General features: G+C 37.0%; 1 protein-coding gene across 36 annotated transcripts in view; it reads right to left on the bottom strand.

The window, feature by feature from the left end:
- Nucleotides 1–15,123, bottom strand: part of LOC106880568 (kinesin-like protein unc-104) — a 267,934-nt gene that overhangs the window by 105,358 nt on the left and 147,453 nt on the right. For all 36 annotated transcript variants that reach the window (XM_089340891.1, XM_089340887.1, XM_089340888.1 and 33 more), the window contains 11 exons: nt 13,837–13,912; nt 12,753–12,832; nt 10,962–11,053; nt 9,767–9,907; nt 8,996–9,046; nt 7,458–7,551; nt 6,867–6,939; nt 5,234–5,339; nt 4,459–4,541; nt 3,168–3,236; nt 2,579–2,751 (listed from right to left, as the gene is read on the bottom strand). In XM_089340891.1, the coding sequence (XP_089197017.1) occupies nt 2,579–2,751; nt 3,168–3,236; nt 4,459–4,541; nt 5,234–5,339; nt 6,867–6,939; nt 7,458–7,551; nt 8,996–9,046; nt 9,767–9,907; nt 10,962–11,053; nt 12,753–12,832; nt 13,837–13,912 (1,038 nt within the window). The remainder of the gene's footprint in view (nt 1–2,578; nt 2,752–3,167; nt 3,237–4,458; nt 4,542–5,233; nt 5,340–6,866; nt 6,940–7,457; nt 7,552–8,995; nt 9,047–9,766; nt 9,908–10,961; nt 11,054–12,752; nt 12,833–13,836; nt 13,913–15,123) is intronic.

Below are 15,123 nucleotides of genomic sequence, written 5' to 3'. Positions count from 1 at the left end.
ATCAGCAGGCCAAAGATCATTTGGCAGCAGGCATTTCAAAATGACTTGAAGATGGTTGATATTACAAGGAATAGACAAGAGTAGCGGCCAACTGAACCCAGTGGAGAAAGCTCGCTGCCCAATGCAGTGAACAGTGCAAGAGGACTAAAGCTAAGTCATCATCGTCGTTTAACATCCATTTTCCATGCTGGTATGGGTTGGATGGCTAGCAGGAGATGGCAAGGCCAGAGGCTGCACCAAGTTCCATAGTTTGTTTTTGGCTTCGTTTATACAGCTGGATGCCCTTCTTAAGGCCAACCACTTTACAGAGTATAGTGGGGGGTTTTCACATGTCACTATCATCAGTGCTTTTAACATGACACCAACACCAGTGCTAAGTAAGCAGTGTTGTTATAATAGCATTTATCCTTTAAATACCATTGAAAGAAGTTAATTTATAAATTAACAGTAACACGTGTAGATGCACAGTAAGTCTAGAATTATTTTCACCATATTCCATCACAGAAACTTAGAAGTATTCAAGTACTCTCTAATATTAAGGTTGTCTTTCTACCTTGTATTTTTATTTATTAATTTATTTTTACAAACATGAAATACAGTTTGTGTCCAAATTCACCAAACTTATAAATTTTTCTTGCTAGGTGAGGACTTTATTAGAGAACACAGTTGAAATCAATGTTTGGTTTCAGTGAAGAATAAATTTTAAAATAATCTGGAAGCTGTAGGGAATGAGTGAGTAAATGAATTAATGAATGCATAACCAAATAAATGTCAAAAAATACAATAAAGTTACCATGATAATAATATATGTAGGCAAACAGTTAGACAACATGTTTACAAAACAGAAGTCAAACTGACAAAACAGAAACAATAGCTCATATAGAAATGTGAAGAGGAAGAGAGGTGGAAGAGGGGGCTAAAGGAAAGGGGAGGAAAGTAAGAGAAGGAAATAGATAGTCGAACAATCGGAACACAAAACTGGTTTTGAATGGTTGAAGGAGAATAAAATAAGAGAAGGGCAAATATAAGAAAGGAGAAAACAGAAGAGGAAAAGAGAAAGAGAAAAGCAGCAAGAAGAATTTGAAGATCAAGAAGCCAGAATATCAAAGAGCCAGAGGGTTGACAAAGAGTTAGGGAGTGAATTAGGAACCAGAGGGAAATAGGAAGAGCCAGAGGGTAATAGGTGAAAGAAGAACTGGAGAGTCAAAGATAATCAGAAGAGTTAAAGAAGAACAAAGGGTCAAAGAAGAGCCAGAGGATTCGAGAAAAGGTGGAGGGTTTAAGAAGAAAAGGTGGAGGGTTTAAGAAGAAAAGGTGGAGGGTTCAAGACGAGCTGGAGGGTTCAAGATGAGCTGGAGAGTTCAAGACGAGCTGGAGGGTTCAAGACGAGCTGGAGAATTCAAGATGAGCTGGAGGGTTCAAGATGAGCTGGATGGTTCGAGATGAGCTGGAGGGTTCAAGACGAGCTGGAGGGTTCAAGATGAGCTGAAGAATTCAAGATGAGCTGGAGGGTTCAAGAAGAGCTGGAGAGTTCAAGACAAGCTGGATGGTTTGAGATGAGCTGGAGGGTTCAAGACGAGCTGGAGAGTTCAAGATGAGCTGAAGAATTCAAGATGAGCTGGAGGGTTCAAGAAGAGCTGGAGGGTTCAAGAACAGCCCAAAGATTGAAGAAGGGTCACAAGGTCAAAGAAGAGCCTAAGGTTCAGGGAAAGAGTCAAAGGATCAATGAGGAGATAGAGGGTCAAAGAAAGAGTCAGAAAGTCAAAGAGCTAGAGGATCAAAGAAGTGCCAAATGCTCAAAGGAGAGTCAGAAAAGTGTTAAAAATGAGAGGATGAAAGAGGGAGGAGAGGTTCAGAGAAGGAAGCAGAAAGAAGAAAGGAAGAGTAAGGATGAAGAAAGAAGAAATAATAAGAAATCAGATGGATATTTTAAAAAATCACAAGGAGTATAGAGAGAGAGAGAGAGAGTGGGAGTAGAAAAGTAGAGAAAGAGGCAGGGACAGACAAATGAATGTGAGATAAAGGTTTTGTTGGGAGAAGTAGAGTTAAAGATATAGAGTCAGAAGTAAAGGGACAGAGCTTAAGAAAAGGAAGGGAAGAGACATGAAATGTAAATAAAAGAGAAGAGGTGGGTAGAGGAAAGAAGGGGAAAATGGAATGATGACAAAGTATGGAGATAGAAAGAAAATAGTTAAACAGGAAGGAGAAAGGGCAGAGGGAAGGGAAGAGAGAAAGAGTAAGAGAAAGAGGGGAGAGAATGTGAAAAGAAAGACAATAATAGAGTAAAGAGAAGAAAATGAAAAGTCAGAGGAGAAACAAGAAAAAGAAAGGAGAAGAAGGAAAAGGAGGATGAAAGAGAAACGAGTGAGAAGAAAACAATGATGTTGCAGAAAATAAAAGAAAAAGAACAAAAACCACAGACAAGCATCCAAGAGAAAGATAAAAAGAGTGCAGCATACAAACACCAAAAATAAACAAAAAAAAAGTCTTATTCGTAATAATAATAATAATAATAATAATAATAATAATAGTAGTAGTAGTTATTAATACTAGTAAAGAATTTTTTAAAAAAACTTACCTCAATTTCTCCAAACTCCAAAAATGAGTAGCGCCGTTTTTCAAATCTTGCACTTCGACAGCCACAATGGTCTTGGGAAATGGTCTGTTACTGTCTCTCTCATCTTGAGGCAAGAGTTCAGAGGACAACGGTGAGTAGTTGGTGTCGGTCAGCAGAACAAATTGAAATTGAACCTACAAATAAGACATTTGAAGTCAATACCACACTTTCAATATTTATTTAATTATGGGCTTATTTTGAACAGGTATTGCCTGTATGTTGAATGGTGTGTGTACATGTGTGGGTGTATGTGTGTTGATTGTATGTGTGTGTGTGTTTAGTATGCAGGTGTACATGTCAGAAATACTGAGTGCAGGAGTTAAGCATGTATGTATTGAATATACGCGTATGTGTGTGTGTGTGTCGTGTATATGCAGGAGTTGAGTATATGCAGAGTTTGAGTGCAAGCTGAGTATATGTTGAGTATAAGCATGTGTTCAAGTACTGAGTGTGTGTTGAGTGTACATGTGAGTTAAGTATGCATGTGTATGTTGAGTATGTGCATGTTTTGAGTTGCATACATGCTAGCGTTGAGTGCATGAGTACCTACCTTCTTGTTAAGTTCGACACTGATGGCATTGGATTCTTTCAAGAAAATAGCGTTACCCCAGAGATCATCCTGTAACAACACAAAATACAAAAAGCAGTTTACTTCACAAAGTCTTTGACCAATCTTCAGCATCAACAATAACATTTTATGAACCAAGAAGGAAGCCTCTAAGCCAGGGCCGGCCAATCTGAGGCCTGCAGACTTTTATCTTGCAGTCTGCTTGATACTTTCTTGAAATGAGTTTATTTAACTCTTTAGCATTTAAACCGGCCATGTCCGGCCAAAAATATTCTGCCTGTTTTATGTTCAAACTGGCCAGATCTGGTCTCTCACACCAGCTCTACAATATCGTTTTAAAAATTAACAGCTACCTCATCAAAATCTCATAGCTACAAGATAATGCATGATTAGTTCAAAACAATGTGAATAAAAAAGCATTAATTTTGGCAGAATAATGTGAACACTAAAGGGTTAAACAAACATTTAAAAAATTCTATCAAAAATTAAAGATTGTAATGAAAAGTAGAAAAGAAAGATATTCCTGTTTTTGCAATGACAATATTTCATGTTGAATCAAAAATCATTCACTCATTATTGTAAAAATAGCATGAGAAAGCAAATTGCTTTCAATTCTGTCAGTATACAAGTGGCCCTCAAAAATATTTCTGTGATTAAAGTGGCCTGCAATGTAATTAGAATTGGCCAGGCCTGCTCTAAGCCAATGGTTCTCAACCAGGGTCCATATGGCCCATGGGGATCCATATAAGATTTTGTAGTTTTGCTTTTTTTAAATAAAGTAGCTAGTTAGAAAAATCTCAATATGAGATTAAAGTAGTAATTATACTAAGAAGTAATATTACTCGCCACATCAATATAGCTGTTTGACGTCACTACCATTTTAACCCCAGGCAGATCGTCCGCCAGCTGGTTATTGATGCAACCTGCACCCTGTATATATTACAAACAAGGGAGTGAACCCCTACCATCCTCCAGCAGACAATGGGATCACAAGACCAAATGGCTGCAGAAGACTAGACAAAAAGGGTGAGAGAGTAGACAGAAGAGTCTATATTTGTCCACGACTATACAGGTACCTACAGTAATTAGTGAGAGCATGGTATGTGTTACCAAGCCACACTCGTCAATGGCTGATGGTTGGCTCTTCTTAATAATATGGTCATCATTGATTTCTTAAAAAAAGTGCTAAAAAATATGAAGGGTTGCATACTGACCAAAGATAAACCAGCAAGAAAGAAGAAAGAGAAGGGGGATAAAAATAAAGGTTACTTACTCTGAGGGATGTAAATTGATGGTATTTCCATTTCCGAAAAGCCCAAACGGCTATTTGACGCTCATGGTCAGTCCATGTGCATTCTAGTATAAGAAAGGGAAAACATATTAGAGAAAGAGTGTGAGAGAGAGAGAGAGAGAGAGACAGACAGACAGACAAATAGAGGAACAAAGTACGTATATGTACAAACATGCACATGAACACATATCTTTTATCTTTTACTTGTTTCAGTCATTAGATTGTGGCCATGCTGGGGCACTGCCTTTAAGAATTTTTAGTTGAATGAATCGACCCCAGGACTTATTTTTTTAAGCCTGGTACTTATTCTTTCGGTCTCTTTTCTCAAACAGCTATGTTACCGTGATGTAAACACACCAACACCGGTTGTCAAGCAGTGGCGGGAGACAAACACAGATACAAAGACACACACACACACACACACACACACACACACACATATATATATTCAACAGGCTTCTTTCAGTTTCCATCTACCAAATCCACTCACAAGGCTTTGGTCAGCCCAAGGCTATAGTAGAAGACACTTGCCTAATGTGCCGTGCAGTGGGATTGAACCCAGAACCATATGGCTGGGAAGTAAGCTTTATACCACACAGCCACGCCTGCACCTATAACACATATATAAGTTTGCAAAACAAATGCACAATTCAAACATTCTTTATTTGCTTAATAGAAGTAGCAGCAGGAGAAGAGACGAGAGTAACATGAAGAAGAGGATGAGAAAAAGAGGGATAAGAATATTCCGGAGACTTACCCATTTGATGGTCTTCTTCTTCATTGAAGTCATCGGTGGTGAAACTGGACATCATAGAATGTCTCTCAACCTGTTCTTGTAAAGCATGAATTTGAAACTCATAGTCCTAGTAAAAGAGAAAAAAGAAAGAAACCAATATGGAGGTAGGTACAGATTTTAGTTGTTGCTGTTGTTATTATTATTATTATTAATATTGGAAGGCAGCATGCTGGCAGAATAGTCAGCACACCGGACGAAATGCTTAGCAGTATTTCGTCTGCTGCAATGTTCTGAGTTCAAATTCCACCAAGATCAACTTTGCTTTCATCCTTTTTGGGGTTGATAAATTAAGTAACAGTGCAACACTGAGGTCAATGTAATTGACTAGTCCCCCTCTCCCAAAATTTCAGGCCTTGTGCCTATGATAGAAAGGATTATTATTATTATTATTATTATTATTATTATTATTAAGGCAGTGAGCTGGCAAAATACTTAGCACGCTGGGGAAAATGCTTAGCAGTATATTTCACCTGCTGCTACATTTGTAGTTCAAATTCTGCCGAGGTCGACTTTGCCTTACATCCTTTCGGGCCGATAAAATAAATACCAGTTGAACACTGGTGTCGATGTGATTGATTCATCCCCTCCCGCAAAATTGTTGCCCTTGTGGCAAAATTTGAAACCATTATTTTTATTATTATTATTAAGGCAGCAAGCTGGCAGAACCATTAGCATGCAGGATGAAATGCTTAGTGGTATTTCATCCATCGCTACTTTCTGAGTTCAAATTCCACTGAGGTTGACTTTGCCTTTCATCCTTCCAGGGTCAATAGATTAAGTACCAGTGAAACACTGGGGTTGATGTAATCAACTTGCTCTTCTCCCAAAATTTCAGGTCTTGTGCCTGTAAAGGATTATTATTATAATTATTATAAAAATAGAAAGGATTATTATTATAATTTTTATTATTATTATGTAAGGGCTCATCACCTAGTTCACGAGGGTATTGAACTCATGATCGTGAGACTATGGTTTCAATTCCTAGAACAGGTGGTGCATTTCATTCTTGAGCAAAAAAACTTCATCTCACATTGCTCAGCAATCACTTTGACACCTGACATGTGGTACACCATGCACCTACTCAGGTAACATTCATTTAATGGAGACTCCATCATTGTTATTAAGGCAGTGAATTGGCAGAATCGTTAGCACACTGGATGAAATGCTAAGCGGTATTTCGCCCATCAACACATTCTGAGTTCAAATTCTGCCGAGGTCACCTTTACCTTTCATCCTTTCAGGATCAATAAGTTGAGTAAAAGGGAAACACTGGGGTCAATGTAATTGACTAGTCCCCTCCCTCAAAATTTCAGGCCTTGTGCCTTCAGTAGAGAGGATTATTATTATTATTATCATCAGAACACATAGTCTAGTGGTTGACATGATAATTTGAAAGGAGAATTTAATTTTGATCACTTTAAACAGGAAGTTTGTACCACAGAACCAAAGTAATCTCAGATGGGTTGGTATCAAAAGAGTTAATGATGAAACTGCAGTATCTGTGTAATACCAAACTTACAGTTTGTTACACTACAAACAGCAGGATCATTTTGAAAAAGGAGGGGGAAATAAAAGACACATATGAAAGCCCTACCTTTCTTTGTTGTTCAAAAAGCATGTCAGCTTCTTCTTTCTCTTTCCGATACTGCTCTTCAAGGGCAAGCAACCTAGAGGAGACAACGAAATAAAGAAAAAGAGTAAAAAAAAGGGGGGGTTAAAATGGAAAGATACTAGCAGCAATAAAATAACATTCATTAGTTGGTTTTTTTCCAAAAAATCTTTTTAAAATGTACTTTTATATGCCTAAAACTCAACTTAACTGGATTGGAAGACTTGAGTGCAGGCAAGAAAAATGTTTAGAAACTGAGAAGAACTTACATTTAAAAGTATTGATCTTGAGAGGATATTAACAATATCTTGATTATATATCAAAAATAATATGTTCATGATGGACAAGCTAAGAGGTTAAAGTAATGGGTAACTGGTCAATGGTCAATAGTTAGGCTTTCAATGCTTAGACAATATTATAAACACTGCTTGTCCTCGTGTTGACTAACAATATATTCTTTATCTTTACAGTTGCTCTGTCACAATATATTACAGCTACACTTAAAAAGAAAAAATTAATGTAAAACAATAATCTTCATTTGTTTACACACACACACACAGTCTATAAAGTGCTTACCTCTGTTCCATGTCCTTTCTCAGATCAATTCCTTGATTTTCCAGCAATTCAAGTTGAGCAAATGTCCAGTCAACAGGTTCTTGGTTCTGAGACACTGAACACAAAGATTATATTAAATTTTGTGAAGTCAAAACCCACCGAAATAAACAGTTTAAAAAAATACTAAATTGCTAGGATAATAATGTTTTTTAATTCTAATCTATTAGAGGGTGATAATTATAGGAGAGCACTAATCAGCCTTTGCATAAGTAGCCTAGGCTATGAGCATCATATTTTATATGGTTCAAATGTACAAAAAACAAAAGACAGGTGAGGGAACAACAAACAAGGTCTAATAGTTTGAAATGTTAGAAAAATGGAAGTCTTTGATGTTTCGAGCCTATGCTCTTCAACAAAAGGAATGAGGAAAGAAAACAATCATCATTTAACGTCTGTTTCCTATGTTGGCATGGGTTAGATAGTTTGACTGAAGATGGTAAGCCAGAGAGCTGCAGAAGGCTCCAGTCTGTTTTGGCTTGGTTTCTGCAGCTGGATGACCTTCCTAATGCTAACCACTTGAGAGAGTGTATTAAGGGGTTAAAGATTGATGATGTCCTCTGGCCAAACTCCATCTATAGAGACTGCGTGCTCTCTGATTCCATGATGGTTTCTCCCTGTACACAGGATTAACATATATACTGTATAATAATACACCTAACATCATGAAAACCAGTAGAGTAAAATATTTTCTCAGCTAACTACTTTCAACATAAACAAGATGGGTTAAGTGAGAAGCTATTAAAAAAAGGAGTGCAAAGAAAAGGAGGACTTAAAAAGACCTATATATATACATATATATATATATATATATATATATATATATATACACACACACACATATATATGAGTGTAATTGACTTAACTACTCCTTAACAAACTGCATCCTTCTGGCAAGCTATATCAAGCTAGTGTAGCAGAGTAGGCTCATCAAACTAGTATGATCCGAAATCAAATTCACAGCCTCCACATCAAACCATGGTTGACAGAGGGAACATGTTGAGGCCTTTATCCTGCAGTGGACTGAATACAGGCAACCCAATGGAGAGAGAGAGAGAGAGAGAGAGAGAGAGAGAGAGAGAGAGAGAAAGAGAAAGAGAGGACATGTGTTCTAGAGGGAACTAACAGCCAAGGAGAAGTGGATTATACCTTGCCACTTGACCTATTTGTTATGTGCCGAAGTCTGCTCAGTCAAGGTTGACTGAGGCTAGCCAAGTACAACCCAATCCTGAAGGGCCAGCAAAGATCACATGCTAATAACTGCAGACCAATACAATAAAATGAGGTAAAAAAATTTTTATTTTGTACTACAGAGGATCATCAAAATAGTATATTTTTGAAAGACACCAAGATTCAGTGACATTCAGCCAAGTTCCAATTGGAAATACTTATATAACAGTGACACTAACCTCACATTCACACAAACATCCACCAACCAAAAAAGTAACAACAACAACAACGACAATGATGATGATGAGTAAGATTAAAACAAATCAACTTACAACTTTCGAGGTCTGTAATACTTTCAGTCATCAGGGCTCGGCTTTCACGAGCTACAAGGATAAAAAACAAAATAAATGGAAAACAAATTTGAGATAAGTGTTCATTTAGAAAGGATTAAAGCAATGATTCCCAACAAGGGTCATATGGACCTTTGTTGGGTCCATATAAGATTTCGTTGTTAAAATTTATGTGCAATAAATCGGTTATACTTCAACAATACAAAAATTATTTTGAGAATTTTTTAATGCAATTCCTAATAATATGCAGGAGACCACCAGCAACGGGAGACATGGTGGACCTGTTTGGGTCTATGCTCAATGATGCCTCTGGGACCACTAAGCTGGGATGAGCCTAGTCCCATCAAGCAAGAACATGAACAGAATGGTGTGTGTGCATGTGTCTGTGTGTGTGTGTGTGCATGTGTCTGTGTGTGTGTGTGTGTGCATGTGTCTGTGTGTGTGTGTGTGCATGTGTCTGTGTGTGTGTGTGTGTGCATGTGTCTGTGTGTGTGTGTGTGTGTGTGTGTGTGTGTGTGTGTGCATGTGTCTGTGTATGTGTGTGTGTGTAAAGTTACTCAGAAGTCATTAAAATATATCAGGCATTTGCCATACTTAAATAATTTCAATTATAACCATTTGTTCTAATCAGGATAAAGATGATTGTTCCTCAATACATTCAGACTAAACCACCCTGCAGAGTCAATTCAATGCAACAGAAATTAAATTGATAAACAAAATAAAACATGAACAAACAAATTATTAGTTACACACCTTGCACTGGATGGTTGAAACGAAAAACGTGGTTTTTGCCAAGGATTACACGAGCTCCAACTTTCAGAATGGTTGGCTCAGTGATTTGGCGGCCATTAACATAGATTATAGATCCATTGCTTGGAATTACGGTAACTGTACCTGTAGAAAAAAGAGACAAATAACAAAGCCATTAAGAAATGCATGCTATGTATCTCTTAATATATCTTTATGTAAAAGATGATACACAGTGCTCCATACTTTAAAATAAAGCTAAAAAATATTGTAATCTAACAAATGCGCTCTTCACCCTGCCCCTTCAAAAAAAGGAAGAAAACAAAATCAGAGGTTTCTTTAATTTTTGGGGGAATCACCATCCCTTCTATTAGGGTCTGAAAATAGTTTTTATTTCACTTTTAAAAAAATCCTCTGGAGGCTCTGGCTGTCATCCCCAATCTAGACTGGTTATGAGCACTGCCCTTAACTCTGAAAACAATGCTACAGACAATAAAAATAATAAATAAATAGCCATCTGTGTATCATATTTAACAAGTATACACTATTGACAGGCAATGCTGAAATGCATTTGGTGTTCTTGTTAGTTGCTGCTGGGACAACTTTTCCTCTCTCTCCAATATATAGTGTTTTAACACAGCATTTCTATGAAAGATTTTTTTTTCTTGGACAAAAATTGCAGTAACTTGCCTGTTGACAGTATATATAAATTAAGTATGATGCATAGATGGTTATTTCAATTTAATGCTGTTTTGATTGCATACACATAGTTTTTATTCAGCTTGACAGCTATTTGCAGCATCAGTGAATGTATTATTCAACAATTCCTATATATCAGAGGTGACTGATTTCATGTGACAGGCTGCGAGTACACGTCACTGAAAAAACTCAAGAAGGCTGAAATACATCTGGTGTCTTGCTAGCCAATGTTAGGATGATTTTCTTGCCTCCATCCAATATATAATGTTTTTAATAAAGCACATTTATAATAGGCTTTATTTCGGATGCAAACTGTTCTAACTCACTTGTCAATGGTGTATGTATGTTAAATTATAAATACATGGTTATTTTAATATAATAACATTTGAATCACATACACCAAAAAAAAGTAAAAAAAAAAAGCTGGTAAACATTGACTTCCAGTTTTCTTAAATGCTAAACTCTTTAAAGAAGAAATAAGAATCTGTAAGCCTTTATTTACCTTCATTATTATCAAACATACAGTGGTCTTCTTTGATATGGGTTCCATTTAATTGAATATCAGGGGGCTGCTTGGTATTTGGTAGACCAACCCTGAATGATTAAGAGAAACAAAAACAAAAAATTTTAATCAATTAACACTTAATTGATAATAAACCTCATAAGTGATCATTAGAATATTATAAATACCAACTGGAGGTTGAAAAGAGATGCAGGGCTACCAACGATTCTCAAACCATGTGTTTATCCCTCACCAGGTGGCCACATGATATGGCCCGCCCTGCCCCATCATCTTTATAAGTCTCTTGTCTACTTTTGTATGGAAGAATACTCTTACATCATCTAGCCTAGTGATGGTGTCTCGGTCAACTTCAAAAGCAAGTTTCTAATATTGCTGATCTCATCTAGGCAGATAAACTTGGACCTCCTCTCCCATCACCAGAACATTGCTTCTATATTTATATGACATTGGGCCTCACAGAGAGGATGACAGGGGGACCAAAACTCCAGGCTGTTTGCTGTGCTTGAGAAGACAGGTCAACCTAAGTAAAATCATGGTTGTCCTTGCATACAGACATGTCTCCTGCATTCTTCTTCTGCTGGGCATTCGTAATCTTGTGGGCTTGTGGATGCTGGTGCCACATAAAAAGCACCCATACAAGTGCCATGTGACAGTATCCATGCTGGTGCTGTGCAAAACCACCCAGTACAATTTAAAGTAGTTGGTGTTAGGAAGAGCATCCAGCCATAGAAACCATGCCAAAAGAGACTTGGAACCTGAGGAGCTCTTCAGCTGACCAGCTCCTGTCAAGCCATCCAACCCATGCCAGCATAGAAAACAGACATATGATGATGATGACTTTCATGGTCAATATTCTGCTGCACTTTCTTGTTTCTAATTAAGTGACTTGTCCTTCAACCAATTCTCATCCTTTCATCATTGCTCTCCATTCTGTCTTCAACCAATTCTCTCCATTCATCTTTCTCCATTCTTGTAAAAAGACTTTCAACTCTGATAGTTTCTTTCCTCAAACATCTATCATATAGAATTCTCTTCCTTCTTGTTTTCTTAACGTTCTTAATCCATTTAAATCTGTTGGACATGATGAGAAGGCCTCCTTACCTCATAATACCATTTCTGATGTAGTAAATAAGACACCGTCATCAAAGGATTTTCATTCAGGTTGACCAAGTGATAAATATGATCTTAATTCTTTTAAATCCCATATTAATCATTCTATGGTTTTTTTTGAGCAGGTTCACATTTGATTTTTTTTTTTTCTCATTTTCTTTTAAAGTTTTGATAAACGGTTTCACTCTAGTTTATTTTAAAATATGAAGTTTCTCTCATTGAACCAGGAGCAGTCTTGGGCAGATTGTTCTCAAAAAGTTTAACCCTTTAGTTTTCAGATTATTCTGTCAAATGTAATGCTTATTTATTCACATCATCTTAAATTGATCATGCATTATCTCATAGCTTTGAGATTTCAATGATGTGATTGTTTACTTTTTAAAGTGACATTGTAGAGTAGATATGAGAGGCCAGATCTGGCTGGTTTCAAGAAAAAACAGGTAGAATATTTTGGTCAGATATGGCCAGTTTAAATGCTAAAGGATTAAATGAGGTTGAACACATTGAATAACTTTTAGTTGTCCTCAAAAAGATGGAAGGTCAGGGTTGAAATGCATTTAATCATAGGTTTGTTCAATGGAAGGGCAGAGGACTACAGGAAAGTTATTAAACTACTAATATAGAGGGAGAAAGTGGGACATGATGAGAAGGGTTCCTTACCTCGTAATACCATCCTTGATGTAGTAAATAAGACACTCTGACATCAAAGGATCCTCATTCAGGTTGACCAAGTGAGGGGTCTGACAAGAGAAACATCAGATATGTCTTTGAGAGATGAACGCAATGAAATGATGTAACAGAACATTGTTGTTGAGTAGGTTTGGAACATGTATAGAAAGGTTGAAGTATAGGAATTTGTGATGGGTAGGAGATGGAGTGTGATGGGAGAGATAGGATAAAATAAGGGAAGGAGAGAGAAGGAGAGGCAATATGGAAGACAATGAAGAGGAGAGAAGACAACACAAGAGAGAGAGAAGGAGAGATAATAAGGGAGAGAGAAAAGAAGAGACAACAGAGAAGAGAAAGAAAGGGAGAGACATAGGGAAGAGAGAGAAAAGGAGAGACATAGGAAAGAGAAAGGGAGAGACATAAGAAGAGAGAGAGAAAGGGAGAGACATAGGAAGAGAGAGAAAGGGAGACATAGGAAGAGAGAGAAAGGAAGAGACATAGGAGAGAGAGAGAGAGAAAGGGAGAGATGACAGGAAAGAGAGGAGAGAGAGACAAGATAAATAGAAAGAGATATAAGAGAGACAGAAGATACATCAGGGAGGAGTGAGAAGATAAAGAGAGAGAGAGAGAGAGAGAGAGAGAGAGAGAGACAAAAGAGGAAGGAGGGACAAATGGGAAGAGAAAAGAGGCAGAAGGGATACAGAGAAAAGAGAGAGTAAGAAGGAAAAAAGTGAAAAAAAAGAAAGAAAATATATTAAAGAGAATACGAGAACAAGAATAAAAAGAATTAGAAAGTGTACAGGAGAAATGAATGAAAAAAATCTGAAAAAGAAAGAATAAAAGAGAGAGAAAAAGAGCATCTGAAAAAAGAAGAGCGAAAGAAAGAGAAGAGAAAAAAAAATATTTTTAATAATAGAAAACTAAAGGAAGTCAGAAAATAGAAAACAAGTATCAAATATGATTGTCTGAAATATCACAGAAAAGGAGCATAATGATGCGATAGCAGAAGACAGGGAGATGTGAGAAGTTCAAAAAGTCAAAGTAGAAGGATTGGCAAAAAAAAAAAAAAATCTACCTTTTTTGGAGAAAACACGCCGATGGTACCGCCATCTTCTCTCAGTGCTACACCCATTTCAGCAAGAACTGCTTCTCTGTAATGAGACAACCAATCAAAAATAACTTAAGATAATCAAATATTTAAATGATATATTTTTTTTTAAAAAAAGACACTCTTCACAATATATATATATAAAACTTTATAATTCCTATTGGCAAATGAAACATGTGTAATGGTGAATAAATAATACCAACACATTTCCAATTTCTTGTTTTGTTAAATATGTATACACACACACACACTCTCTCTCTCTCTCTCTCAGATGGTGTTTTTTACATGCCACTGGCACGGGTGTCAGCGAGGCGGCACTGGCATCGGCTACAACTATGATTTCACTAGATTCCACAGGTCTTCCCAAACACAGTATATTACCCAACGTTTGAAGGGTGCTTTTTTAATAGGCCAGTTACATGACACTGGCATTTCAAAGCAAGGTAATATTTTCCCATAGCCAGACATGTTTTTCACAGACGATTGGAGGTCAACAACCCCACTTGTATGATGATGATGATGCTCACTTACAACCATCACAAGATGTCTTGACAAAAGTACACAAAAGCACAAACACATACATATCATATCTAAAGAAACAGTCTGTGAAAACAAATTCTTTTTAAATAAAAATTCCTTCAAAATACACACCATGGCAGTTTTTGAGTTTCCACCTGAATTGTTAGGAAAGGAACAAAATAATGCTCTTACTCTTTTACTTGTTTCAGTCATTTGACTGTGGCCATGCTGAAGCAATGCCTTTAGTCGAAGAAATCAAACCCCAGGACTTATTCTTTGTAAGCCTAGTACTTATTCTATCGGTCTCTTGTGCTGAACCGCTAAGTTACGGGGACTTAAATACACTACCATCGGTTGTCAAGCGATGTTGGGGAACAAACATATACACACACAATCTTATATATATATATATATATATACATATATACGACGGGCTTCTTTCAGTTTCCATCTACCAAATCCACTCACAAGGCTTTGGTCGGCCTCAGGCTATAGGAGAAGACACTTGCCCAAGGTGCCACACAGTGCGACTGAACCCGGAACCATGTGGTTGGTAAGCAAGCTACTTACCACACAGCCACTCCTGCGCCTATAATATTTTTTTATTATAATATTTTCAATAATAAATAATAATAATTTCTACTGAAGGCATAAGGCCTGAATTCGTAAGAAGAGGAATAGTCAATTACATCAGTCTCTGTGTTCAGTTAATACTTCTTTCATCAACCCTAAAAG

The sequence above is a fragment of the Octopus bimaculoides genome, chromosome 24 (genome assembly GCF_046866305.1).
Source record: "Octopus bimaculoides isolate indiv1 chromosome 24, ASM4686630v1, whole genome shotgun sequence".
Classification (NCBI taxonomy): Eukaryota; Metazoa; Mollusca; class Cephalopoda; order Octopoda; family Octopodidae; genus Octopus; species Octopus bimaculoides.
This window is presented reverse-complemented; position numbering and strand designations above follow the sequence as displayed.